The following is a 12,252-nucleotide window of genomic DNA, read 5'->3' as shown; positions in this document are numbered from 1 at the left end:
AAATAAATCCTCATTAAATACAGTATGAAAATAATTTTTCTGTAAGACCATTATTATTAACAAATAGACATAAATGCACATGAAAACAAGAATATTTAGGAAGGGGACTTGTTTTACATATCATCCTTATGATTCTTACTTGTAACTCCCCCCTATTCTTATTATATAGCCATTGTACTAAAGGTGCCATTACAAAACACATAATATTTAAGAATGTAAAATTCTGCAAATCAATAAGTAGGCTAAAGTAGAAACTGATTTGAGGCATTTATATAAAAGTACGTGGGGGAATCTAACATTAACCAGGTGACCTGTGTTCCAAGTGCTTTATGTGCTGTCTCATACAATTCTCACCACTCTGTAAGACAGATATTGTTACCATTTTATATATGAGAACACTAGACCTCAGAGTTTGAGAAACTTGTGTCCATAATCAGAAGGACATTTGGTAAATATCCAAGTCAGTACTTGAACCCAAATCCATCTGACTCCAATACCTACGCTTTTTTTAATATTTCATACTGGTGATTGTGATATACTTCAGAAAAATAGGAATTCAACTCATTTTTCACATTATGAATCATTGCCAGAAACAGTTCTATAAGTGAAATCAGAAGACATTAAGCAAATTATGTATCCAGTGTGTTTCTACCTTTTTTTTTTTTTTTTTTTTAATTTTATTTTTTTCTTGAGAGGGAGTTTCGCTCTTGTTGCCAGACTGGAATGCAATGGCGGGATCTTGGCTCACTGCAACCTCCACCTCCCAGGCTCAAGCAATTCTCCTGCCTCAGCCTCCCGAGTAGCTGGGATTACAGGCACCCGCCACCACGCCCAGCTAATTTTTGGTATTTTTAGTAGAGACGGGGTTTCACCATGTTGGCCAGGCTAGTCTCGAATTCCTGACCTCAGGTGATCCACCCACCTCAGCCTCCCAAAGTGCTGGGATTACAGGCGTGAGCCACCATGCCCGGCTGTGTTTCTACCTTTTACAAGGGGGTAGATAAAACCTCTTCTTTCCTGAGAAGTAAAAGCTGTTTTTTATAAATAATATTTTGAAGTATTTTGAAAAGCCACTACCGTATAAATACAGGATGTTTACTAACAAAACAAGTAAGATATAACTATCTAATAAACACATATTTAAACAGCTCTGATACTGACTTTCTAAACATTATTATAAAAACCAGACACCTTTCCCCAAATTGTTTACAGTAACCTTATTTTATCTGATATTTGCAGGGGGAAAAAAAGTTTTTTTTAAAGAAGAAAAACTGGGAAAAAAAATTCTGCATTTTCCCACATAATTCTCTCTCAAAAAGAGGTGAATTCTGTTCTTCCTAAAATTATTTTTTGATTCAAATTACATGCAAAAGAATATTAAAGGATGATTAGACAAATAATAGCTCTCACTAATATATGCAAGATATACCTGAATTTCTTTCTGTATTTCTTCTGAGACTTTAGACTGCGTTAACTTGTTTTTGTAGGCAATTTTATAACTCCTGAGTAACTGCCTGTGCTTTTTTATGTTACTCCATGACCACATCTGTGTATACCTTCTTACATGAACTTCAAGAACAGAATCAATTGCATATTTCCACCTGAAAATCAAATTTTGTTAACGTAAATGTTAATATAAAGGTTTAAGAGAAAACAGGAAAAGTCTTGACTTTTTAGATCTTATGCTGTCAAACTTTTTGTTCTTCTTAACTGTCTTCCTATAAGAGCTCAACAATTCCCAGTAAAATTGTCTGACTTAAATAGACTTAGATATAAGAAAACCCTTAAGGAACAGAGTTTGCCAAAGCAAAATCCAAAAGGCACAAAATGACATGTGGGAAATAGTATTCCAGTATGGTTATAACACTGAGTCTATGTGGATGACTGATAAGCGATAAAACTTTTATAAAAATGTTGAATGAATGTCTTGAATGTTAAGTTAAGAATTTGGGAACCGGCAGGGTGCAGCGGCTCACATCTGTAATCCCAGCACTTTGAGAGGCCAAGGCAGGCAGATCACGAGGTCAAGAGTTTGAGACCATCCTGGCCAACGTGGTGAAACCCCATCTCTACTAAAAATACAAAAATTAGGCCGGGCACGTGGCTCACGCCTGTAATCCCAGCACTTTGGGAGGCCGAGGAGAGTAGATCACAATGTCAGGAGTTCAAGATGTCAAGATGCTGAAAGCCTGTCTCTACTAAAAATACAAAAATTGGCCAGGCATGGTGGTGGGTGCCTGTAATCTCAGCTACTTGGGAGGCTGGGGCAGGGAGCTGCTTGAACCCGGGAGGCGGAAGATGCAATGAGCCAAGATCGCATCACCACACCCCAGCCTGGGCGACAGAGCAAGACTCTGTCTCAAAAAAATAAAAATACAAAAATTAGCTGGGTGTGGTGGCACACCCTGTACCCCCATCTTCTTGGGAGGCTGAGGCAGGAGAATCGCTTGAACCGGGGAGGCACAAGTTGCAGTGAGCCAAGATCGCGTCACTGCACTCCAGCATGGGGACAGAGCAAGACTCTATCTCAAAAAAAAAAAAAAAAAAAAAAAAAACAGAATTCAGGAACCTAGGAGCAGAAATACAAGTGGATGTTCATATGAAAAAAGTAATATGGACATACAAAAGAAGTGAAAGCTGTTTTTATAAGTAATCAATATATTTGCTATTTGTCTTTTAATACTCTGGTCTCTTTTTTTAAAGTGGTTGAATTACTTGGCTTTTAAAGGTTGTTTAACTCTGAGAGTAACTAAATATATGATTATATGTTCCTCACAAAACAAAAAACAAATTCTAACTTACCATCGTCGACCATTGGTATGAAGTGGTAAATAAGGCTTGTATTTCCTATAAGGCGCATTCCTAACCATATAATCCACTGACTCCAAAAGGTCAATCATACTTAAGTACTGTTAAAACAAAAATAAAGTTATATTTATTACACTGTACATATAAAAAAAGACTAAATTTCAATCTATTTTTTAGACTAGTGAGACTCTAAATTCCCTGAACAATGTTGCCTGGTAGCCCAATAATATACTATATTTCATCAAATTTAAGATGCTATCAATTGCAAGTATACTACAGTTCATCAAATTTAAGACACTATCAATTTTAAGTTGTAATATAATTTTAGGTTCTACTACAAAAGAAAACTGCTGTTAATTAAATTGTCTTATCACCAATATATACATCCTATTTTCAGATACGTTAAAATGTAAACTAAATGAACATCTTAGAAACAATGAAATATGGTATCTGTAAATTATGATATAAACTATGCCTGTTTCGAAGACTATATATTTTTCCTCTGGACCATCGTTTCAGCAGTAGCTATCTATGAGCTGATTTTGAAATTACTGCAAAAAATTATTGCATAACCAAAGCAAGATAAACCTATTTAAGCAGCCATGTTACCGTCAACACAGCAACTCTGTGTAGATCTGACAAACAGTTCAAATGGAGGGAAACATACACCCAGAGGTAACATGAAAGCAGAGAAAATAAAAAAAAAAGGCGGCGGGGGGGGCAAGTCTGTCACCCCAACTCTCTGGGCATACAACCATGCTTGGGAAACAAATAGAGGAAAAAGCTGCCAACATAGCTGTTCTACAAATTAAAGAAACAATATTTAATAAGAGTGTCTTCCATTGAAAACTGAGGAGGGAAAAACACATTAAAATCTTCCATCAACAGGCCAGGTGCGGTAGCTCACGCCTGTAATCCCAGCACTCTGGGAGGCTGAGGTGGGCAGATCACTAGGCCAGGAGATCGAGACCATCCTGGCTAACGCAGTGAAACACGGTCTCTACTAAAAAATACAAAAAAATTAGCCAGGAGTGGTGGCAGGCGCCTGTAGTCCCAGCTACTCTAAAGGCTGAGGTAGGAGAATGGCATGAACCCGGGAGGCGGAGCTTGCAGTGAGCTGAGATCACACCACTGCACTCCAGCCTGGGCGACAGAGTGAGACTCCATCTCAAAAAAGAAAAAATCTTCCATCAACAATTGTGAGTCAAATGGAAATAATGTCATTCCCTACAGTTTGATATGATTCTCCACACTTTAGGAAAAGATGAAATAAAATTTTAAAAAACTACTTAAATTTGAAATTCATTTTCTTTAAAACAAAAATTTTTAAACAGTCAAATCTCAACATAACGAACCCCAAAAAACCACCAACCATTAGAGAAGTAATAATCACAAATAAAAGCAGTCAAGATTCAGGCTAATCAAAGCTGGAAATATCCACATGAATCATACCTGAGGTTTGGTCAGTTCAATGGCAATATTTTGTATTTCTATGTTGCAATCCAGTTTGGGCGTTTTGAGCTCTGATTCTGCATAAGGATTCATGTAGAGTTTTGCAGAGGCTGATATTGGCTGGAAAACTTTTATCACATGGGAAGACATAAGATATGTTTATATGCTTTTACATATAAACAAGTGTAAATAATTATGAGAACACTGTTACTCTAGAAGTAAAGAAAAATGATCAAAAATGTGTGTAACAAAATCACTACCAAAAAAATTTAAGAAATTCAAGCTTCTACTTATATGCATAATAATAAGCTCAATCATTAAAGTGAAATCTCCAAGGAGGAAATTGGAGTCCTATGCTTCTAGGTAAGAAATGTATAAAAGAGACAGATAATCTACTCTTGGTTATTCACAGTCTGCATAAAATTAGACTTCTCTTCCTTGTTGCAAGACATTTAATGATTGTATTATTCATTAAAAATACTAATACAAAAAAGGAAATAAGATCTGATAAATTTGTCTTATTTAATCACTAGGAGAATTTAGTAACAAAATCATGAATAAAATTCATTCCAGAAAAAGAAACTGCTCACCACTTTATTATTTTCAAAATGATCATTACATATACAACCTTAGAATCAACTAAAGAAAATAATCTTCAGGTTGAGAAGTAATATAAAAAGGTGTATTAGGGAAGATGATAGGGGAACGCAAGGTGATAAATTTTAACCATGAATAGTATCAAACTATAAAAACTGTGATATCTTATGGTAATTACAATTTGCGTAAGATTGTACAAACTTTTCAACTGCTTTAAAGGCTAGTTATAAACGGAAAATGCCTAAGAATGAAATTGTAGATTTTCCTTAACTATTTCTTACCATCAATGAACCTAAATGATTTCACAAACTAGCAGCACTTGAAAGTTTTATCATCAAAAAATGTAGGGATCTATGTAACATAAGTGCCAACTATTATCCAGCGTCAATTAGTTATAAAAGAACATGAAGAAAACAACAGTGAACCAGAGTAATATGGAACAAAATGAGAATGAAAGCTGAGAACAATCATAAAGGGGTATACTAATAAAAAACCAACAGCTTCATTAGCATGAAACTGAAATAAAGAAAACAGATGGAAAAAATAAATAAATAAGCAGGAAGCTTTGTTAGAGATCCAGTTGTAAAATAAAGGTGAGGCTGCCAAGAAATAGAAAAGCTCACAAAAAAATTCTCTAGAGTGGCAGGATTATGTTAACACTGCAATAGTAACATAAGGGTGACCTGAATACCAGAATCTCAGAGATTTAGTTACTTTTTGAAAAAAGAAAGAAAACCTAAACCCTAAAACAAAAAATACAATAGCAAGCTAAGAAGAATACATGGAATTCAAAGAAGGTTGGCAGCAGGGAATGAACTACAGCTATACTGCCCTTCTCTCTCTCTTATTCTCCAGTGGTGTGTGTTACGATCTATTCCTAAACAATAAGTTATAACCCAAACATGCTGTATCATAATAGTAAGGTATAAAATTAATATACTTTGACTAAGTAAGTTTATCAGAAAAGTATGTTAAAATAATGTATTTAATTCTATGTTTCTTCCTATAACATGAAATAAACCTTTACTGTTACTTACTGTATTGATAATTTGGGGGTATATTTCCACTTGTAAGAATTTCATTTTTCAGCTGATCCTAAACAAAAAATTTGAATGAGAATGAAAAAGAAAACGCACACATATTCAGACACACACACACACACACACACACACACACACACACACACACACAAAGCTTGGTTCTTACATCAATATCTTTGTTTCTCTGTTACTAGTAGTCAATAAGAAAAAAACACTGAGCATTATTTACAAGTATAAAGATACGGAAGCAGAAAATTTTAAGAATTCTGTATGTCTACAAACAACCTTGTAGTATGTCCACTCTGACTCCAAAAAAATGTACTTATATGTATATCTATACACGGGGATTTCAGACACATTCTAGTCAAAGGCAAATCATATGTTACGGTATCTTTCTGAGAAATCAGAGATAGAAGATTGAAATTTATCCAGTTCTAAAAATTGAATTGTTCTTTATCCTCTAAGTAAATAAACATGGCTAAGACTGGTTTAGCACACTGAAGTTTTGAATTAATCTTCTACTATTCAGAAAATCATCATCACAAATGTCTAAAACCTTTGTCAAAGATACATGCTTTATATCTGAGAAATATTATCTTTATAATACTCTTAATAATTCTAATATGAAATATCAGAATGTGACAAGAATATCATCAAAATGAGAAGGTAAAAAAGCATAAATACAGTTTTAATTTAATACCATGGGCTCTGATGTCACTGCCCAGTGAATGATTTCACAAACATCTTCAAAAACAAAATTGCTTTTCTGAAGACACATAGTGGATTTGAAAGGATGTTTTTAATATTTCTGATTTAGTGAAATACAAGTTAAACAAATGGCTGATATCCTGTCCTCATGAAGGCCCTCTTACATTAAACAAATTTAGGGAGTGGGAGTGAAGTTAGCTCTTCCAAGTATACATTAATATTACCAAAATCTGTTCCCTTGATCTCTGGTAAGACATGCTGCAATTTACATTCCAGTAGGCGCTAAGACTATCAAGTCGTATAAGCTGTAAGAGAAAAATGAAAGAGATCAAGCAATCAACACACTGAAATTATGAATCAATATTAAAAGATTATTCTCATGTTCACCACTCCAAAATTACCCAAATGCCATTTTGAATTTTTAAATTCAAAGAAAATAATGTAAATTCAAGAAAATAATATAAAAATGAGGGGAAAATATATTCATGTTATTCGGACTTTATTAAGTCTAGCATTTGCTAAATTGCACTTTCAAGAACACTATTTCCAAGGAACTCAGTCATTCAATTATCAAATATTTATTCAGAATTTAGTATTTAACGGACCCTGTAAATATTGTGCTGAAAAAAAAAAAAAGACATGATCCCTCCAGCAGATATGAATAGCTGTTTCCTGAAAACAGGTGGCAGCAGAGGAGTCTACGGTCAACAAGGTGGGAAAGCTACATACTAAATATCCCTCTTGGAGATTCACAGTGTTTGTTAACATATCTAAAGCTCTATAGTTTAAAATAAAATGAAACGTATCTGTTTAATTATGTATAGCTTAGTACTTTAATCAATAATCTCACTTGATCAGAGAATATTTTCCCTACAACATCTAAAAATATCTCAATATCTAGTAAAGCACCATTTGGGAACTATTAACTGTATCCTGTATTTCCACTTGATAGGTAAAGAACCTATACCTCAGAATTGGTAAGTGATTACAGAGGGTCACATAGTAAGTACCAGGGCCAAAACTAGACCCTAGACTTTTAACTCACACTCCAATGGCACATTCTGCTCCATCAATGTTCCTTCAAGAAAACAAATTAAGTGCACCTAGGAAACTAACAAAAATTTTTATTTCAACATAATACCTTGTATATAATTTTGTCTGCTTCATTTAATATGCATGGAGTCCAGTGTTCATTTGCAGTCTAAAAGAAAAAAGAGAATACCTCTGAAATGTAGTATGGATGTCATTAATAGTGCTCTAATACTTATAAAATGTAACAAAATAATTTAACATTAAATAGTATTAGCTATCTATTTCTTTACATATATTTATAAGACAAAATCAAAGAAACAATGAAAAGAGAATTGACATGATTCTAATTTGAGTTCATTCATTCAGAAAATAATTACTGGGTTAATATGTATTTGAACAGTGGAAAGAATCGGGTATGAACGAAAACAGAGAACCAGCCTATACACTATTGAATATGGTACACATTCTTTTTAAAAAAACAAGTCATTGTTTTGTAATAGGAAGAAAACCAGGAGAGTATGGAAATTACAGCATGACCCTGTTTCTATAAGGACAGCATGTTCAGCAACACCAAATACTAAACTTATTTAGCAGCAAGGGCGTTATTGAGAAACTTGTTAAGAACTGTTTCAGTGGAGTAGTAGAGTGAGAGTACAGTGGGCAGATAGGTAAAATGAGATCCAGATCAGAGGTGGGAAGATAACTTTAGATTTATAAGTTAGATTGTAATTGCAAAGAAAAATAAATGGTATGCATACAAAGGAGGTAGGTTTGCTATTGCTGTTGTTATAATAGCCACTATAATAGTTGAAGCAGGAAATAATTGAGCCAGACAATGGGCCAAATGTTTTACATAAACTATCTCATTTAATCATCACAAAAACACTAAAAGGTAGGTACTACTTCAGTGAATGAATGTGGTTTTGACAGAAGGAGATTAACATGATAACCAGTACAATAATATTTTACAGGTCTTTGATAAAATACAATAGGAAGCATAAAAGAGGGAACAGTAAATTCTAAGAAGGAAGTGAAAAAGAATGAGAAAGAAAGGTCACATATCACGTAAGTATTAAAACTTGAGTAGAATCACCAGGAAGACAAAGAGAAGAAAGTAATACAGACAACTAAAGCAGAATGAAGAGTCTGAGCAAAGATACAAAGGGACAAACAGCAGCAAACATTAAGGAAACTACATACTCTTAGGCAATAGTATACCTGTTATCAGACAATAGGAGGTATATGACTAGTTTGTATTTTTTGCATTGTTTGCTAGAAGCTCAAAGTTACTCTGCTCCCTTATGACCACTATCATTAGTTACAGTTTTCTGGAACAATTCTCTCTCTATCCTTTAGAACACAGATTCTATCCTCTTTAAAGGTGTTACTGTATTCTTCTTTTTGTCAAAAGCTACTTCAAATTCATTTTGGAAACAGGCAAAGGATAAACTAGTTTCCTTCACTCCCTTTCCTTTGTTTCTTCAGCTCTCTTTCTTTATTGTTTCCGCTCTGTTCTTCAACTCAATGTGTATCTCTACTTCTCTATATGCCCACAACATTGTTAAGCCTTCCACATAACCATGTCCTTCTTTGTCTGTTTCTCTGCCGGTCTACCACCCTACCATTCTTCTTCCTCATCTTTCCTTATTGAGGCCCTCTCCATATAAGTAGTCATAAGGCAAACTTGCCTGGTATGATTTATGGTTCACTGTCTTTATTTTATATATAAACATATTTTATTATACTTTAAGTTCTAGGGTACATGTGCACAACGTGCAGGTTTGTTACATATGTATACATGTGCCATGTTGGTGTGCTGCACCCATTAACTCATCATTTACATTAGGTATATCTCTTAATGCTATCCCTCCCCCCTCCCCCAACCCCATAACAGGCCCCCATGTGTGATGTTCCCCTTCCTGTGTCCATGTGTTCTCATTGTTCAATTCCCACCTATGAGTGAGAACATGCAGTGTTTGGTTTTTTGTCCTTGTGATAATTTGCTGAGAATGATGGCTTCCAGCTTCATCCATGTCCCTACAAAAGACATGAACCCATCACTTTTTATGGCTGCATAGTATTCCATGGTGTATATGTGCCACATTTTCTTAATCCAGTCTATCGTTGTTGGACATTTGGGTTGGTTCCAAGTCTTTACTATTGTGAGTAGTGCCGCAATAAACACACGTGTGCATGTGTCTTTATAGCAGCATGATTTATAGTCCTTTGGGTATATACCCAGTAATTAGATGGCTGGGTCAAATGGTATTTCTAGTTCTAGATCCCTGAGGAATTGCCACACAGTCTTCCACAATGGTTGAACTAGTTTACAGTCCCACCAACAGTGTAAAAGTGTTTCTATTTCTCCACATCCTCTCCAGCACCTGTTGTTTCCTGACTTTTCAATGATCGCCATTCTAACTGGTGTGAGATGATATCTCATTGTGGTTTTGATTTGCATTTCTCTGATGGCCAGTGATGATGAGCATTTTTTCATGTGTCTGTTGGCTGCATAAATGTCTTCTTTTGAGAAGTGTCTGTTCATATCCTTCACCCACTTTTTGATGGGGTTGTTTTTTTCTTCTAAATTTGTTTGAGTTCTTTGTAGATTCTGGATATTAGCCCTTTGTCAGATGAGTAGATTGCAAAAATTTTCTCCCATTCTGTAGGTTGCCTGTTCACTCTGATGGTAGTTTCTTTTGCTGCGCAGAAGCTCTTTAATTAGATCCCATTTATCAATTTTGGCTTTTGTTGCCATTGCTTTTGGTGTTTTAGACATGAAGTCCTTGCCCATGACTATGTCCTGAATGGTATTGCCTAGGTTTTCTTCTAGGGTTTTTATGGTTTTAGGTCTAACATGTAAGTCTTTAATCCATCTTGAACTAATTTTTGTATAAGGTGTAAGGAAGGGATCCAGTTTCAGCTTTCTACATATGGCTAGCCAGTTTTCCCAGCACCATTTGTTAAATAGGGAATCCTTTCCCCATTTCTTGTTTTCATCAGGTTTGTCAAAGATCAGATAGTTGTAGATGTGTGGTATTATTTCTGAGGTCTCTGTTCTGTTCCATTGGTCTGTATCTCTGTTTTGGTACCAGTACCATGCTGTTTTGGTTACCATAGCCTTGTAGTATAGTTTGAAGTCAGGTAGCATGATGCCTTCAGCTTTGTTCTTTTGGCTTAGGATTGACTTGGCGATGGAGGCTCTTTTTTGGTTCCATATAAACTTTAAAGTAGTTTTTTCCAATTCTGTGAAGAAAGTCATTGGTAGCTTGATGGGGATGGCATTGAATCTATAAATTACCTTGGGCAGTATGGCCATTTTCACAATATTGATTCTTCCTACCCATGAGCCTGGAATGTTCTTCCATTTGTTTGTGTCCTCTTTTATTTCGTTGAGCAGTGATTTGTAGTTCTCCTTGAAGAGGTCCTTCACATCCCTTGTAAGTTGGATTCCTAGGTATTTTATTCTCTTTGAAGCAATTGTGAATGGGAGTTCACTCATGATTTGGCTGTTTGTCTGTTATTGGTGTATAAGAATGCTTGTGATTTTTGCACATTGATTTTGTATCCTGAGACTTTGCTGAAGTTGCCTATCAGCTTAAGGAGATTTGGGGCTGAGACGATGGGGTTTTCTAGATATACAATCATGTCATCTGCAAACAGGGACAATTTGACTTCCTCTTTTCCTAATTGAATACCCTTTATTTCTTTCTCCTGCCTGATTGCCCTGGCCAGAACTTCCAACACTATGTTGAATAGGAGTGGTGAGAAAGGGCATCCCTGTCTTGTGCCAGTTTTCAAAGGGAATGCTTCCAGTTTTTGCCCATTCAGTATGATATTGGCTGTGGGTTTGTCATAAATAGCTCTTATTTTGAGATACGTCCCATCAATACCTAATTTATTAAGAGTTTTTAGCATGAAGGGCTGTTGAATTTTGTCAAAGGCCTTTTCTGCATCTATTGAGATAATCATGTGGTTTTTGTCTTTGGTTCTGTTTATATGCTGGATTACGTTTATTGATTTGTGTATGTTGAACCAGCCTTGCATCCCAGGGATGAAGCATACTTGATCATGGTGGATAAGATTTTGATGTGCTGCTGGATTTGGTTTGCCAGTATTTTATTGAGGATTTTTGCATCCATGTCCATCAAGGATATTGGTCTAAAATTCTCTTTTTTTGTTGTGTCTCTGCCAGGCTTTGGGATCAGGATGATGCTGGCCTCATAAAACGAATTAGGGATGATTCCCTCTTTTTCTATTGATTGGAATAGTTTCAGAAGGAATGGTACCACCTCCTCCTTGTGCCTCTGGTAGAATTCGGCTGTGAATCCGTGTGGTCCTGGACTTTTTTTGGTTGGTAAGCTATTAATTATTGCCTCAATTTCAGAGCCTGTTATTGATCTATTCAGAGATTCAACTTCTTCCTGGTTTAGTCTTGGGAGGGTGTATGTGTCGAGGAATTTATCCATTTCTTCTAGATTTTCTAGTTTATTTGCATAGAGGTGTTTATAGTATTCTCTGATGGTAGTTTATATTTCTGTGGGATCGGTGGTGATATCTCGTTTATCATTTTTTATTGCATCTATTTGATTCTTCTCTCTTTTCTTCTTTGTCT

At 35.3% G+C, this 12,252-nt stretch overlaps 1 protein-coding gene across 8 annotated transcripts in view; it reads right to left on the bottom strand.

Moving 5' to 3' along the window:
* Window positions 1-12,252, bottom strand: part of VPS13C (vacuolar protein sorting 13 homolog C) — a 382,862-nt gene that overhangs the window by 332,636 nt on the left and 37,974 nt on the right. For all 8 annotated transcript variants that reach the window (XR_009209815.1, XR_004251863.2, XR_004251861.2 and 5 more), the window contains 6 exons: window positions 7,747-7,806; window positions 6,830-6,910; window positions 5,895-5,952; window positions 4,261-4,388; window positions 2,803-2,909; window positions 1,430-1,601 (listed from right to left, as the gene is read on the bottom strand). Coding sequence is in view for 4 of the 8 variants with exons in the window: in XM_032175861.2 (XP_032031752.1) it covers window positions 1,430-1,601; window positions 2,803-2,909; window positions 4,261-4,388; window positions 5,895-5,952; window positions 6,830-6,910; window positions 7,747-7,806 (606 nt within the window). In the remaining 4 variants the exon portion in view is untranslated. The remainder of the gene's footprint in view (window positions 1-1,429; window positions 1,602-2,802; window positions 2,910-4,260; window positions 4,389-5,894; window positions 5,953-6,829; window positions 6,911-7,746; window positions 7,807-12,252) is intronic.

The sequence above is a fragment of the Hylobates moloch genome, unplaced genomic scaffold (genome assembly GCF_009828535.3).
Source record: "Hylobates moloch isolate HMO894 unplaced genomic scaffold, HMol_V3 SCAFFOLD_14, whole genome shotgun sequence".
In the NCBI taxonomy this organism is placed as follows: Eukaryota; Metazoa; Chordata; class Mammalia; order Primates; family Hylobatidae; genus Hylobates; species Hylobates moloch.
This window is presented reverse-complemented; position numbering and strand designations above follow the sequence as displayed.